General features: G+C 40.9%; 1 protein-coding gene across 3 annotated transcripts in view; it reads right to left on the bottom strand.

The window, feature by feature from the left end:
* thbs2a (thrombospondin 2a) overlaps nucleotides 1-12620 on the bottom strand; it is a 19350-nt gene that overhangs the window by 5774 nt on the left and 956 nt on the right. For 2 of the 3 annotated variants that reach the window (XM_032540647.1, XM_032540645.1), the window contains exons 1-15: nucleotides 12535-12620; nucleotides 12083-12151; nucleotides 11280-11833; nucleotides 10762-10846; nucleotides 7807-8006; nucleotides 6321-6461; nucleotides 6131-6224; nucleotides 5570-5740; nucleotides 4615-4791; nucleotides 4111-4284; nucleotides 3062-3189; nucleotides 2801-2953; nucleotides 400-618; nucleotides 193-300; nucleotides 1-105 (exon numbers count right to left, since the gene is read on the bottom strand). The exon at nucleotides 1-105 is cut by the window's left edge and continues 55 nt beyond it; the exon at nucleotides 12535-12620 is cut by the window's right edge and continues 256 nt beyond it. In XM_032540647.1, coding sequence (XP_032396538.1) covers nucleotides 1-105; nucleotides 193-300; nucleotides 400-618; nucleotides 2801-2953; nucleotides 3062-3189; nucleotides 4111-4284; nucleotides 4615-4791; nucleotides 5570-5740; nucleotides 6131-6224; nucleotides 6321-6461; nucleotides 7807-8006; nucleotides 10762-10846; nucleotides 11280-11833; nucleotides 12083-12146 — 2373 coding nt within the window. In that variant the 5' untranslated portion in view covers nucleotides 12147-12151; nucleotides 12535-12620. The remainder of the gene's footprint in view (nucleotides 106-192; nucleotides 301-399; nucleotides 619-2800; nucleotides 2954-3061; nucleotides 3190-4110; nucleotides 4285-4614; nucleotides 4792-5569; nucleotides 5741-6130; nucleotides 6225-6320; nucleotides 6462-7806; nucleotides 8007-10761; nucleotides 10847-11279; nucleotides 11834-12082; nucleotides 12152-12534) is intronic. The other variant, XM_032540646.1, reaches the window with a different exon arrangement.

The following is a 12620-nucleotide window of genomic DNA, read 5'->3' on the forward strand; positions in this document are numbered from 1 at the left end:
TATTTGAGCAGGGTTGTGTTCATAGGGACAGTTGTCGCAGCGGTCTCCAACTTCATCCTTGTCAAAGTCAAACTGGCGAGGATTGTAAAGGAGGGGGCAGTTGTCCTGTGAAGTACAGTAGATAGTTGTTAGGGAATTATTTAAGTATCATGAATGTGATCATAGAATAAAATGTGTTGAAAACTCTCGTACTCTCTCATCTAGAATTCCATCGTTGTCGTCATCCTTGTCACAAGCATCTCCCTGACCGTCTTTGTCAAAGTCTTCTTGTCCAGAGTTGGGAAGGCTAGGGCAGTTATCCTAAAATAGTGGTAGTAGGTTATTTTTTTCAGATAAAATAAGTTTATAATCACTGCAGGATAGGCTATATAAAAAATGTGATAGAGTTTAATAAAATACCTTCTTGCAGTGATACGTGGCGTTGGCACCACACACAAGGTTCTGATTGGGCCAACCATCCAAGTCTGAGTCTTCTCCACAAATGAAGCCTTCTCCAGCATAACCAGTCTTGCACTCACACTTGTACATAGGGTCACTGAAGTGGCTGATGTAGATGCATTCAGCATATTTGTGACAGTTGTGGGTCTTGTCCTTGCATGGGTTCTCTGGCTCACACACCTAAAGAGAAAAACAGAGCAGATGGAAATGTATTATGAGACCTCGTCCAACATCATGGGCAGTGGACATGATCCGCCCAGAACAAACAGGCCCTCCATGCCCCTGTCATTAGTGTTTGACATGTTTTTATCTTATCAGCTTCTGATAACATGTTTAAGTCAGGACTACTTATCTTGCCATGAATCCTTGTAGCTTTTGTTTTGGAAAGCCACCCCAAAGTGCTACTACAAACCAAAGTGACAGGTTAAAGGTCAGATGTTGGCGGAGCCAAAGTCCAGGGCACTTCTGGGCACAGTTAATTTTATGAAATCCCACTTAATGCAACATACATCCCACTACGACTCGCTATTACCCATTTATTGCAACACAAGGTATTCACAGCTGCCACTCATTACCAGAGGATGAACATAACTGCAGTTTGGATGCCACTCCATGAGCTCATAGAGCAGAGAGTGACAGCAAGATACTGTAAAACAACTGTGAAATGGAGCCCCCTTAATGCCAGCGATGAGACAATTCCCCTTTTTCCTAAATCAATTAGTGAAATTGGGGCATCGTATCAAAGACAAGCAGCTGCAGAGGCCAAAGAGTGACAAAATAGCTCTCAAGGGATGTTATGCAAGGGCCGGTCCGAGTGGCATGGCAAGTTTTTCAGTTTTCCAGGGAGTCTGTGAATTCAGTGATCAAAAGGGAGCCGAAAAGTGTGTTCCAATCAAGTAATTCATGTGAAACATATGGCATGTTATATAACCTGTGATACAGTTACGGTGGAAATACTGAGCTGTTTGCAAGATTGAGTAGCCAAAGTTAAGAAAGAAACTTCACACCATTTTACCTGCACTTTGAGGTTTGTCTTAGCACTTTGAGGTTTGTCTTAAATGTAAAGTGCATTACATTTAAAATGTATTATTATTATTATTGAATAAAAGCATTGATCTGGTCAACATCTACAGTTAAAATACAGTTGTAATCTGCCTTTGATCTTAAAATGAAAGTAGCAGAGATGTGTAACATGTGTTTGTTGTTAAGAGTTGCCCAACTCTCCTCCCTCTCCTGCTGGCTGATACTGGATCAAGGTGAGTCACATTCATATATGGTGCCCCCCCTCCAACGCTGTGTAAACACTTTTACTGCAAGAATAAGGCTTATGTACCACCTGAGTATGGGGTGCTGTTTGTAAAGCGGCTGCCGATGAAAACAACAGCAACATTTAGCTTCAAACAATATTTAAAAAACTGGTAGGAATTTTTGAGGGTCATTTTTTTGCACATTTACAACAATACAATACTTACAACTTAGAGATGTTTTAAATAGCTAAATCCAAATATTAAATGTTACACCTAAATGTTAAATCTAAATGCTAAATCTAAATCTAAATATTACATTTAAATCTAAATCAAAATGTTAAATCTAAATCTAAATGCTAAATCTAAATGTTTAATCTAATGTTAAATGATAAATCTAAATGTTAAATCGAAATCTAAATGTTGAATTTAAATGTTTTGGTTAAACTAAATATTTAAATAATAGGCCTATGCAAATTCAAAATGCCGGTAACCGGAAGTACCAAAATAAAAGCTTGAGGAGGTCAGTGCGTGTTTATAGAGTCAAATAACAAATAAAAACCATCTCATCTGGGGAAATGGACTTTTGGACATGTATTATCGTGATAATTACTACCTAAAATAATAAACACTTTGGGAGAAACTGTATTTAAAGAAGTACCAGGTACGGCCATAGTCGCGACAGCAACCGCCTCAGGGCCACCAAAGGCCAGTCAAAGTGAGCCCCCTCGTGGCTGGCTATAATAACATTTAGTTTTAGATTTAGATTTAAATTTAACATTTAGATTTAGATTTAGCATTTAGATTTAACATTTAACATTTAGGTGTACATTTAATATTTGGATTTAACTATTTAAAAGATCTCTAAGTTGACAAACATTATTGTAAATGTGAAAAAAAGTGACCCTCAAAAATTCATAGTTGTTTTTTAAACATTGTTTGAAGCTAAATGTGACAAAATGTTGTTATTTTCATTGTGAGCTGTTTTACAAACAGCACCCCATACCTGAGCTGCTTCCATATTTAATAGATTTTACTGCATTTTGCTTTCACTCGGTTTAAATGACATCCAATCAATAGTTGGTTATTGGCACTGAATGACAGTAACTTTAATTCACCTGTTTGTTCTTTTTGGCAGCCTCCACACCCATACCGAAAGGCTGGGTGCCCTTGTAGCGCTTCGGACAGGGCAGGCAGTGGAAACCTGGATCGGTGTTGACGCAGCGCTGCATTCCACTCACTTTGTAGCAAACATCAGAAACCATGTCACACTTGAGGAAGGAATGAAAGGTATCAGTAAATTGCAGAGAAATATTGACATCAATTCAATCTTAAATGCTTGTCTGGTTCATGCACATAAGAAAAACAAGAACTTCTACCTCATTGATGTCTTCACAGTGGGTACCATTTCCACGGAAACCAGTAGGGCATGGGCCACATTCCCAGGATCCATCTGGAGAGCTGTTGCAATCCACACCCCCAAAGCATGGGTTGGACAGACAGCCATCTGTAAGGAATTTAGATGACAAGAATGGGTAAAACCTGTATAAAATATGGCTGAAGTCTTTGGGATGGGATGCCCATGGAGACCAAGGACCCCATGGGATTTTGGCCATTGCCATCTTGATGGCTTATCCCAAAATGTGCAGAGCAGGAGCGTGTAGGAGGTAAAACTGGCCACATGAAGCCTACAGACTATGCTCACCTCCTGTGATGGCCGCCCACGTGTCACTCAAAGCAGAATTCCCTTAATTATGCAAAACTTTAAGCCTGAATATAATGTAATAATGTAATAATGGGAACATTGTACTAAGCCGAAAACATTCTTTATTCTGCTGTAAAGTTGGGCATGACATGAGGTCTATTGAGGTTTACTCCCTTTCGGAGGCAGCCTCAAGTGGCCACTTGCTGAACTGCAGTTTTTGTCACTTCTACACTGGAGGTTGAGGTTGGCACAGGGAAATGGATTTAAACATGGCTGGACAAATTTATACATGGTGTGTCTCCAAATGTTTTAACTTTAATTTGTAATGTTTTTTATCTCAACATGATAGTTTAAGATAAACCCACATTCTGTAAAAAATATGTAATAATCTTAAAGTAACAAGACCAAGAGTCTTAAGACAGGCTAGCTAGGCCACAAGCAGTGGTGCTTTGAGCTCAAAGCTATTACAATGACAACAAGCTAACATGGTGGTGTTTAGCAGGTATAATGATTACCATGTTCAGTATCAAAATAAATGTATGGTGTATGTACGTATATGTATGTACAGGATACAAATTACAAATTGCATACAAATTGCATAGCAATGCATCCAGTAGTTGTTCAGATAATTCAGTCTGGACCAACGTTGTGGACTAACCAACTGACATTGAGATCCCCAGAGCTTGTCGCTTGCATGGCTAATGTAGAGTGGCTGGTGCTCACCAATAGGACAGGCTTTTTTGTTACAGCTGTCGCTGTCAACGGCCTCCCCGATACACTTCTTGCCACCGTGCTCAGGTTCAGGGCTGTTGCACACACGTGCCCGACTTTTGATTCCTCCTCCACATGTTGCTGAACAGATTGCCCATGGAGACCAAGGACCCCAACCACCATCGACTAAAAGGATACAGAGAAAGAGTTTCAGCAGTTGATTTTTTTAATTAAAGAATTACCTTCCACAAATATTTGAATTCTTTCCTTCTTGATGAAAATTTGTCAACATTTAAAATCTAAAATCAAAAAAACGGCCAGAGAGTCAGAAGCGTGGAACTTAATACTAAAAAAGAAAAGAGCTGATTTTAACGACAAGAGGCCAGTCCAAAACACATGGAGAATGTTACCAGGGGGGAGCCATGAGGCAGAATAAAGTCTGGTTGTTTGATATGGATGCTGCTGTAATGGAGAAGCTGCTTTTGAGTGCTTTTGAGAATAGGCTGAAGTACTCACTAGGGCAGGGCTTGGCAGTGCAGCGCTGTGTCTCTCTCCCACTTCCCTCGCAGTCTTTACCCCCCAGTTGTGGCACGGGAGCATTGCAGTGTCGTATCCTGGTGATCTGTCCTTCTCCACAGGTCCCTGAGCAGGACGACCACGGTGACCACAAACTCCACCCTCCATCCTGCCGAACTGGGTATCAAACATCAAACACCAAAACACATGTCACATATTATCCTCTAGATTTTCACTCAGTCAAATAGTTACAGACATGTATAATTTGCAAAAGCAAAAAAAATGGCCACCACATTTTCTGCAAGTAAACATTATGCAATGCTGGCGATGATGGCTCACTTTCAAAGATGTTCTGAGATGCTTGCGCCAGTATTTATGTCATTGTGGGCAAACTATCCTCCAGTGGTTAGACTGATTCAGTCAATCATACAGATGTAGAGTAATGTTAGCTGCAAGTAATAACACATGATAATCCCACAAATTATCAAACACATAATTCATCAGTTTCTGCATCCCCCTCATATATATATAGTACATCTAATGATCGTTAATATTTGGTATTTTTGCATGGCAGGCAGTGGTGAGTCATTGCACTGTGGAACACCCTCACAGTTAGTGATGTATTTGGGAGTAACTTTGACTGGGCAGACCCTGCTAGCCGACCATGCGATCCAGCTTTTTACTGGGATTCAGCCTCAGTCAGATGGATCCATTTTCAACAGATTTATGGAGGTGTGAACTTGGTCTTTTGTACTTTTGGGGTATCTCATCTAATATTTTACTCAGTTGTTCCATCATGTTCCATATGTCATTATATTATTTGTTTTAGATTATTGTATAGCAATGGCAGATGCATCTTTTGATCGAGATAATTTCACAGTGCTAAGGGTGTAACTACTGGTTACTTCTATTTATTTAAATGAAGTGACAGGAGATTTTTTTAAAACATCCTTACCACGGCTGTCACATTTGCCCAGGCTGCACTTGCGGGTCTGAATAGATGGTCCAGTGCAGGGGTTGCTGGTTGCATCACAAGACCGACCCCTCTGTTGAGTTCCTATCCCGCAGGTGACTGTGCACTCTGTCCACTCTGACCAGGGGGACCAGCCATCCTCACTGTCTTTAGCTGAAAAAGTAAAAGCACAAAGTCAACATGTTATTCCTTTTTCTGCATTAGAAACACTTTCCTTTCTGCTCAATGTCAAAATTAACTAATACAAGTACTGGCAAAGGATCATGACTGCACTGTTTTTATTCTTTATGTCAGCCGTTTATCATGATCTCATTTAAAAAACCCACAGTAGCCACTCTGAGAGTCTTATATTTTGACCAATAAATATGTGGGTCGCTCACAAAGACAAACTGGCTGCAACAGTCCTGTGGTATTAAAATTTAACATGTGAGGAACATTGTTTTTTTATGGCATATAGAACCATTAATTTAAAAAAAAACATATATATTATAATTGTGTTTATATGCTGGTTGCATTGGCTAAAAGAAGGTTTTGACTACTTACGCATACACACTGGGCAGCAATCGCCATCGATAAATGACGGGCTCGCACAGGCCACAGCGGGGCATGTAATTTGGTGACACACAATCTTGGACTCCTGCCATCAATTAATATTAGAGATATCAGGGTCATTGACATTCATAATAAATCTGTATATATGTATGTATTTCCATATAACATGGTAGCCTACTACCTGGCAGGTACATTTGGTGCAGCTGTCTACAACCCAGTCTTCCTTATCATCAAACAGGCGGCCATCCTGCCAGCACATGTTTTTCTCTTTAGAGTTCTTCATCCTCCCAAGGGCCTCCTTCATGACTGTGTTCTCCTCAGTCTGAACATACAATAACCGACAGATTCGCAGTCAGCAAAGAGATCAGTCAGAAACGATTAGGACACACTCATGATAAAGGTACGCTGCATTCCATGAAGTATTTAAAGGTATACACCTGCTGACAAGCTGATTCTATTAAGAGAGCATGTTTTCACCAGGTGGAAAGAGGATTAGTACACCCTGCTGTAGTGGAAGCACTTCTTCTCACATAAGTATTACTCATATAGAAGTAAGATTACTTATGTTGAAAACCAGTCAAGTTTAAGCACAAACATCGCTCTCTGAGAACCACAACCTGCACAACATATATTATAATAATTAAAGGTCAGGTGTAGCATCCTACCACACTTTCAATTAACTTTTCTGCCCCTCTCCAGTTCAGTAAAGCTCTGACGTGGACACCTCCAAAGCATTATGCAACGTCTTCCTTTAAGGAGGGTAAAGAAGCTAGAAAACACTTAAACGGACTGGAAAGAATGACTGATTTGTAAATTAAAACAAAAAAAATACACCTACATGGAATTTCAAAATGTGCAAACTACATGTATTTATTTTTATCTAGGAAAATAGCCCTTTGAAAAGTGCTGTTTAGTTATGCACAATGCAACCTCTAACCCAACTGGAGATCAGGGGATCTCTGGCTGGACTCCTGAACACTTAGAAGCTGTCAGTCGATAAACTACTGCCAAAGGTTTGTGTGCGTGTGTGCGTTTGTGCGTGTGTGTGTGTGTGTGTGTGTGTGTGTGTGTGTGTGTGTGAGAGTGTGTGTTTGTGTGCGTTGCGTATGTGTGTGATGTGTGCATGTGTGTGTGTGTGTGTGTGTGTGTGTGTGTGTGTGTGCATCCTCCCGTCGAACAGGGAGGCAGTAGTGTGCAGCACTAGAATCCAAGACACCACTCGGTCTGGAAGAGCCTCAGGGACCCTTCTTATCCCAGCCTTTTTTTCTTTCTCCCAAGGTTCATGCCCAGACTCTATTGCTGGGAGGCTCCCAGAGGAAACACATGGACTGTTTAAACACAGCCAGACATTAGACTGGACCCCATTGCTGCCAGGGGAACACTTCCTATATCCACATGTAACATGTCATAAAATCAGTCTGACACGTCTGCAGCTACTTACTGTTTGCTTTCAAACCAATGTAGGTTACCTAGTAACCTATATCAACCCTTAAACCTCCTGGCTGCAACACTGAGAACTGTTTAATATGTTTCCCTAAAATATCAATTTTCTCTGAAATGTTGATTTTCTTCCCATGTACAAAAACAGATTTTACCAGCACAGCGAAACAGGTAGTAGCTTGTCTAACACAATCAAAGTGATTTACACTATGTCACTTCTAACTTACCACTTTTTGCAAGCCATCAATCAGGTTGCTGACGACAACACGTAGGCCTTTGAGCTCCTGGAACATGGTGCTAAGTTCCTCGCAGGAGCGTTCACACATATCTGCGCCCATATCATCTGTCTTCTGACCAATGATGTTTGTAGTGATGGAGGGACTCACATCCACAATTTCTGTGCTCTCGCTTACAATATTGGCATCATCTGGAAGGGTAAAAAAAAGAGACATCAGGATAAATTAGCAAGCAACACTGGTGATGGAAAACACATATAAAAGACATGATGATTGAAACACAAGGACTCTGATCAGGGAACAGAGGGATTTCCTGTTTTCCTGTAGCAGGCAAAAAGATCACAACAATGCGGTGATTACAATGTTTATTGTGTTCCAAAAAACAGATGTTCAGTCAGCATGTGTTTGATTTGAAAAAAATGTATCTGTTTGAAATGGTGGCAGTAAATCTAACCACTAGAGATGATAGAAGGGATTGAGAAATCTGGGTGTTCCTGGAGTGACGAGAAACCACACCGTTGTCATAAATCTCTACAAACTTTTAGAGAAGTGGACACTTACAGTATGATCTTAACAGACCGGAGTGACCACACAGATGGATTTACAAGGAGCCTGTAAAGCTCACGATCTTGTCCTCACAGCTGATCGGTAGCACAGGAACTAGAGATACTCTTGTCTACATGTCAGCGCAGTCCAGACCAAAGTGTGTGAAAATCCCTTAAGTCACAGCATTTATCCTTCATTACTAACAGGAGAAAGTCTTCTCCTTCAGTGCATGATAGGAATGCAATCTTAAACCACAGGGTTGTCTGAAGGGCTAAATGATGAGTCTTCAGTGCACAATCTGGAAGAGTAACATGTCTACCAGCTGTGATCGTTGTACAACATAGACAGGATAGGGGATCTTTTGTAGGGCAGTTTGCTTTAAATTGTGTGATAATTTTGGGCATCTAATGGAGCTCAGAGCAAATTCTTTCAGGAAGACTTCTAAATAACTTCAATCACCGCTATTTTTTCCTAGAACTATTCAGCTGTTAAGAGGCATTCACTTTTCAGTAAACCATCCAAAATTGCCCACAAAATTCATGATCCAATCCCAGCATGACACCCTGCTTGGAATGTCTTCTCTCTTGCTATCAGCTGTCTTTTCAGGCAAATGTGCAACCCTCATCCTCCCCTTCCACCTCTGGTCATCAACCACGGCTGCCTGAGTCCCTTTCTGGCAGCCAGCTCCTTCGTTCGGTCTCCGGGTTTCTTTTCTACCATCACCATTGTCAAGGCTCCATCTGAGGGAATATGTTTGGCTTCTCGACCGCTTTAAAAAAAAAATTAACGAAGGAGTCTAATCCCCAAAGATGCTGTACATTTCATATTATTCTTATGTACAATAAATCTTTACATATCTGCAACAGTCCCTCCTGATTGAAATCCTTTACACTCCTTCAATGTATTTGCCCAATTTGTATCACAAATCACTGAATTTCAGTGACATCATGATGAGCTTTATGACTGCGTGATGCCGAAAACAAACACACAACACACATAATCAAAACTCCAAAGCATAGCACATATCTTCAACTTGTTTGGATCTTGCTATGTAAATTGGTGAAGATTAATAGCAGACTGGGGGACTCTAAATCAAGTAGTCATCCAAATTGCCCAATGATGTCCCATTGTAGCCAATGCTATGTTTTCTTTCCCTTCCTGTCTGTTAGATTCATTGAAATCTCAGGAGGGCTTCACGCCGTGAGTGCATGTGAACGTGCGCAAGCTTGTCTGTGAAAGCATTTACACATTCTCCTCTCCCTGATAGACGTTTTCTTATTTTCTCAAAGCAGATAGAGGAAAGAATTAAAAAAAAGAGCAGAAAAACTTTGGGTAGTTTAAATACTGCTCATTAATGTTCAACATGACAGTTTTTATGAGCGTGGGTCATGTGGGTTTATGAGGTTTATGATTTTACTTTTGGCATAGGAAATGCTACCAGGGCAGAACCTTGACTGGTACCAGCCAGCAGGCAGAAAACCTCCAGGCCTGGGTGACATTTGTTAAACAAATAAACTCATTCAGCTGGAATTCAACACTGCTTGTGGCGACAGAAATGCAACAACCGTACAAACACGCAAACTGCATTTGGATTTGCTTTGTATGTGTGTTTCCAGATCTGTTGAACCTTTAGCTTTGTTGGAAATGATGATTCTGTATCTGTATCATTTTAGTTGCAGTCGCTTTTCGTGTGAGCCCCGCAAAATATCACTAGGTCCTATTCCTCATGAGAGAAAAGCTCCAGCTGAGAAAAGCAACCCAATCAGCCAATTTATGACTTCATTTTGTGTGTGTGTGTGTGTGTGTGTGTGTGGGTGTGGGTGCAGCTGGAAGTGGAAGCTCCCTTCTCTGCAGTATAGCATTTACTTTCTCATTTCTATTTTCTTTCCCAGAGCATTATCTACGAATCTACTGCCAATGGAAATAAATGTAAGCATCTGTATCTCCTTTTGTTCACCACGCACACTGCTCGACCTCAAGCCACTGCATCGACACTGCTGTTTCCGTAAACATGAAGTAATGGTGGGAGTTCTTGCCACATATCAAATCTGAAAATTTCTTGACCAGCTAACAAAAAAAAGAAAAAAAAAAAAGCTTAAGTCATACAAAGGGAGTCAACTGAGAATGCTAAACTGTTTGGTCTGGAAAGTTTCTATGACTGATACTTAAAAACAAAGACACCAGGCTTTTGAGGCGTGCATGTGAAAGAGTTTTCCAATCCCATCTGCCATGTATTGGGCTTGAAACAGTTAGCAAATATAATTATTTTGACTCATCATTCGGCTTGTGAAAATCACACAAATACAAATTGTTCCCCCTGCTCGAGTATGGCCGGAAACCTTTGGGTGAATGCTGGATTAAACATTTAAAGAAAAACACAAAACGAAAATCCACTCTTACCTTGTTTAGGGACCTCACAGTCTCTGCTCACCAGGACATCTTCCACTGGGGTGTCGAAGATTAAACGCACATTCTGCATAAGGCCCTGTGTGGTAAGAAAAATGTGTTTCTCTTTTACATATTTTGGCACATTTCAGAAGGGACATACACCCATTTACTAGTCTAACATGATGTGGGAAACAGTCAGACAAACACTTTCACTCTTGACCTTGTTGAATTTTAAACACAAGGGACAATTTGGAAACTAAATTTGGAGTCTTTTCCACGCAGGAAGACCGGAGCAACACTAAGCCTATCTGGCACGCTTTAAAGAGGGAGTATGCTCATCTCTACTTCTGTTAAACTGAGCTTTTATTATTAGCTACGTAGGACCACAGTTTCATATAAGTTATGAGAGATGACAAAATAGTATAGGGTCATTTAACTCGGCAAGCACGGCTAGAAAAGACACACAAGGACTGAAGTAATGATTCCAAATGGGAGATCTGTGTCTAGCTAGGCTCTAGTCTCTGTCTTACCCTGAAGTGGTTCTCCCGGGTGGATCCCTTTGCCACATACATGCGGCTCCCCTCAGCCTGCAGGTGCTCATAGAAAGGCTCATCCAGGATGAAGCTGTCTATCAGGCTGCAGCCTACAAACAGGTTTGCATTCTCCCCATGAACATGAAGTGTGATATTCTTCCACTGTGAGTCAGACAGGTCCACATCCTCAAATGAAACCACATTCTGGGAGCCGTCCACCCAATATGCTAGGTCCAGAGTATTTGCCCGTCCGTTGGACACAATCTCAAACTGCCGTCTACCATCAGGGCCTTCTAAACCAATCAGGGTACCCCTCGATGCCCGGTCCTGGCGTATGCTGGCCACAAACACGAAGCCCTCATTGTTTTGGATCTGTCGCAGTATTTGTTTAAGTATGGGGGGGCTCACTGGGGGCAGGTGGTCAAAGCGTATGAAGCGGTAAGCAGGGGCATCTGAGTCTTGGCCCCGGAACTGTTTGGCCCCCAGAGTCTTGCGTGTGATTTGGGTGATTTCAAACAAGTCAAATGATGTCTCGTCCTCCTGCTCACCATCTACAAATCAGACCATGCATATAGACAGGTATGTCAGAAATACTCCATGATTAGAGTTCATAAGCCATAAGACAAAGGAACAAGGGCCAATGGCAAATGAATGGAAAAACTTCACTAGATGATTGCACCTGAAGTTAATGGGGCTTCTAGAATTGAGTTACCTTGAATAATAATAGCAATCATATCAATAACTTTCATCATTATTATTAGTCAGCATTACAGTCATTCAGTAACCAGTGTTCCACTTACCTTGTGGTAATGCGTGGAGGAAATAAAAAGATAAGAGCAAGAAGAGGCTTCTCCTGAGTATCATATCTCCTTCAAAAAACAGAAATGTTGGTTCATTATTAGTTTTTGTCTTTTTTCGACACACTGGGTCCATCTCAAATGTTGAGTTTGCACTTGAGTTTCCGCACTAGGCTACTCAGTGAATAATTCGATGGAAAAAATAGGGAGATAACAATGCTAGAATAGAAAAAAAAACTAATCTATTTAACTACTGTTCAGTTATAATCTATCTACTGTTCACAGCATCGCATGTAGACTGTTTTGTAGCCTGTTGACTGTTGAGGAATAAAATCGCTTAATTCTTTTGTTCTCAATCAACAGGTAAAGAATTACTCAACACGCAGCGCTGGTGAATCTCTCATCTCTTCACAGAGAAAACTGCAACGAGAAATAATGTCTTCCATGTAACTTACCTGGCAGATACTGTCTTAATTTTGTAGATTCAGTCAGATATCCGACAACACACAAATTTAAAAAGTGAAATCGGGGTTGGGGGGTG

This window comes from Etheostoma spectabile, chromosome 17 (genome assembly GCF_008692095.1).
Source record: "Etheostoma spectabile isolate EspeVRDwgs_2016 chromosome 17, UIUC_Espe_1.0, whole genome shotgun sequence".
Taxonomy (NCBI): domain Eukaryota; kingdom Metazoa; phylum Chordata; class Actinopteri; order Perciformes; family Percidae; genus Etheostoma; species Etheostoma spectabile.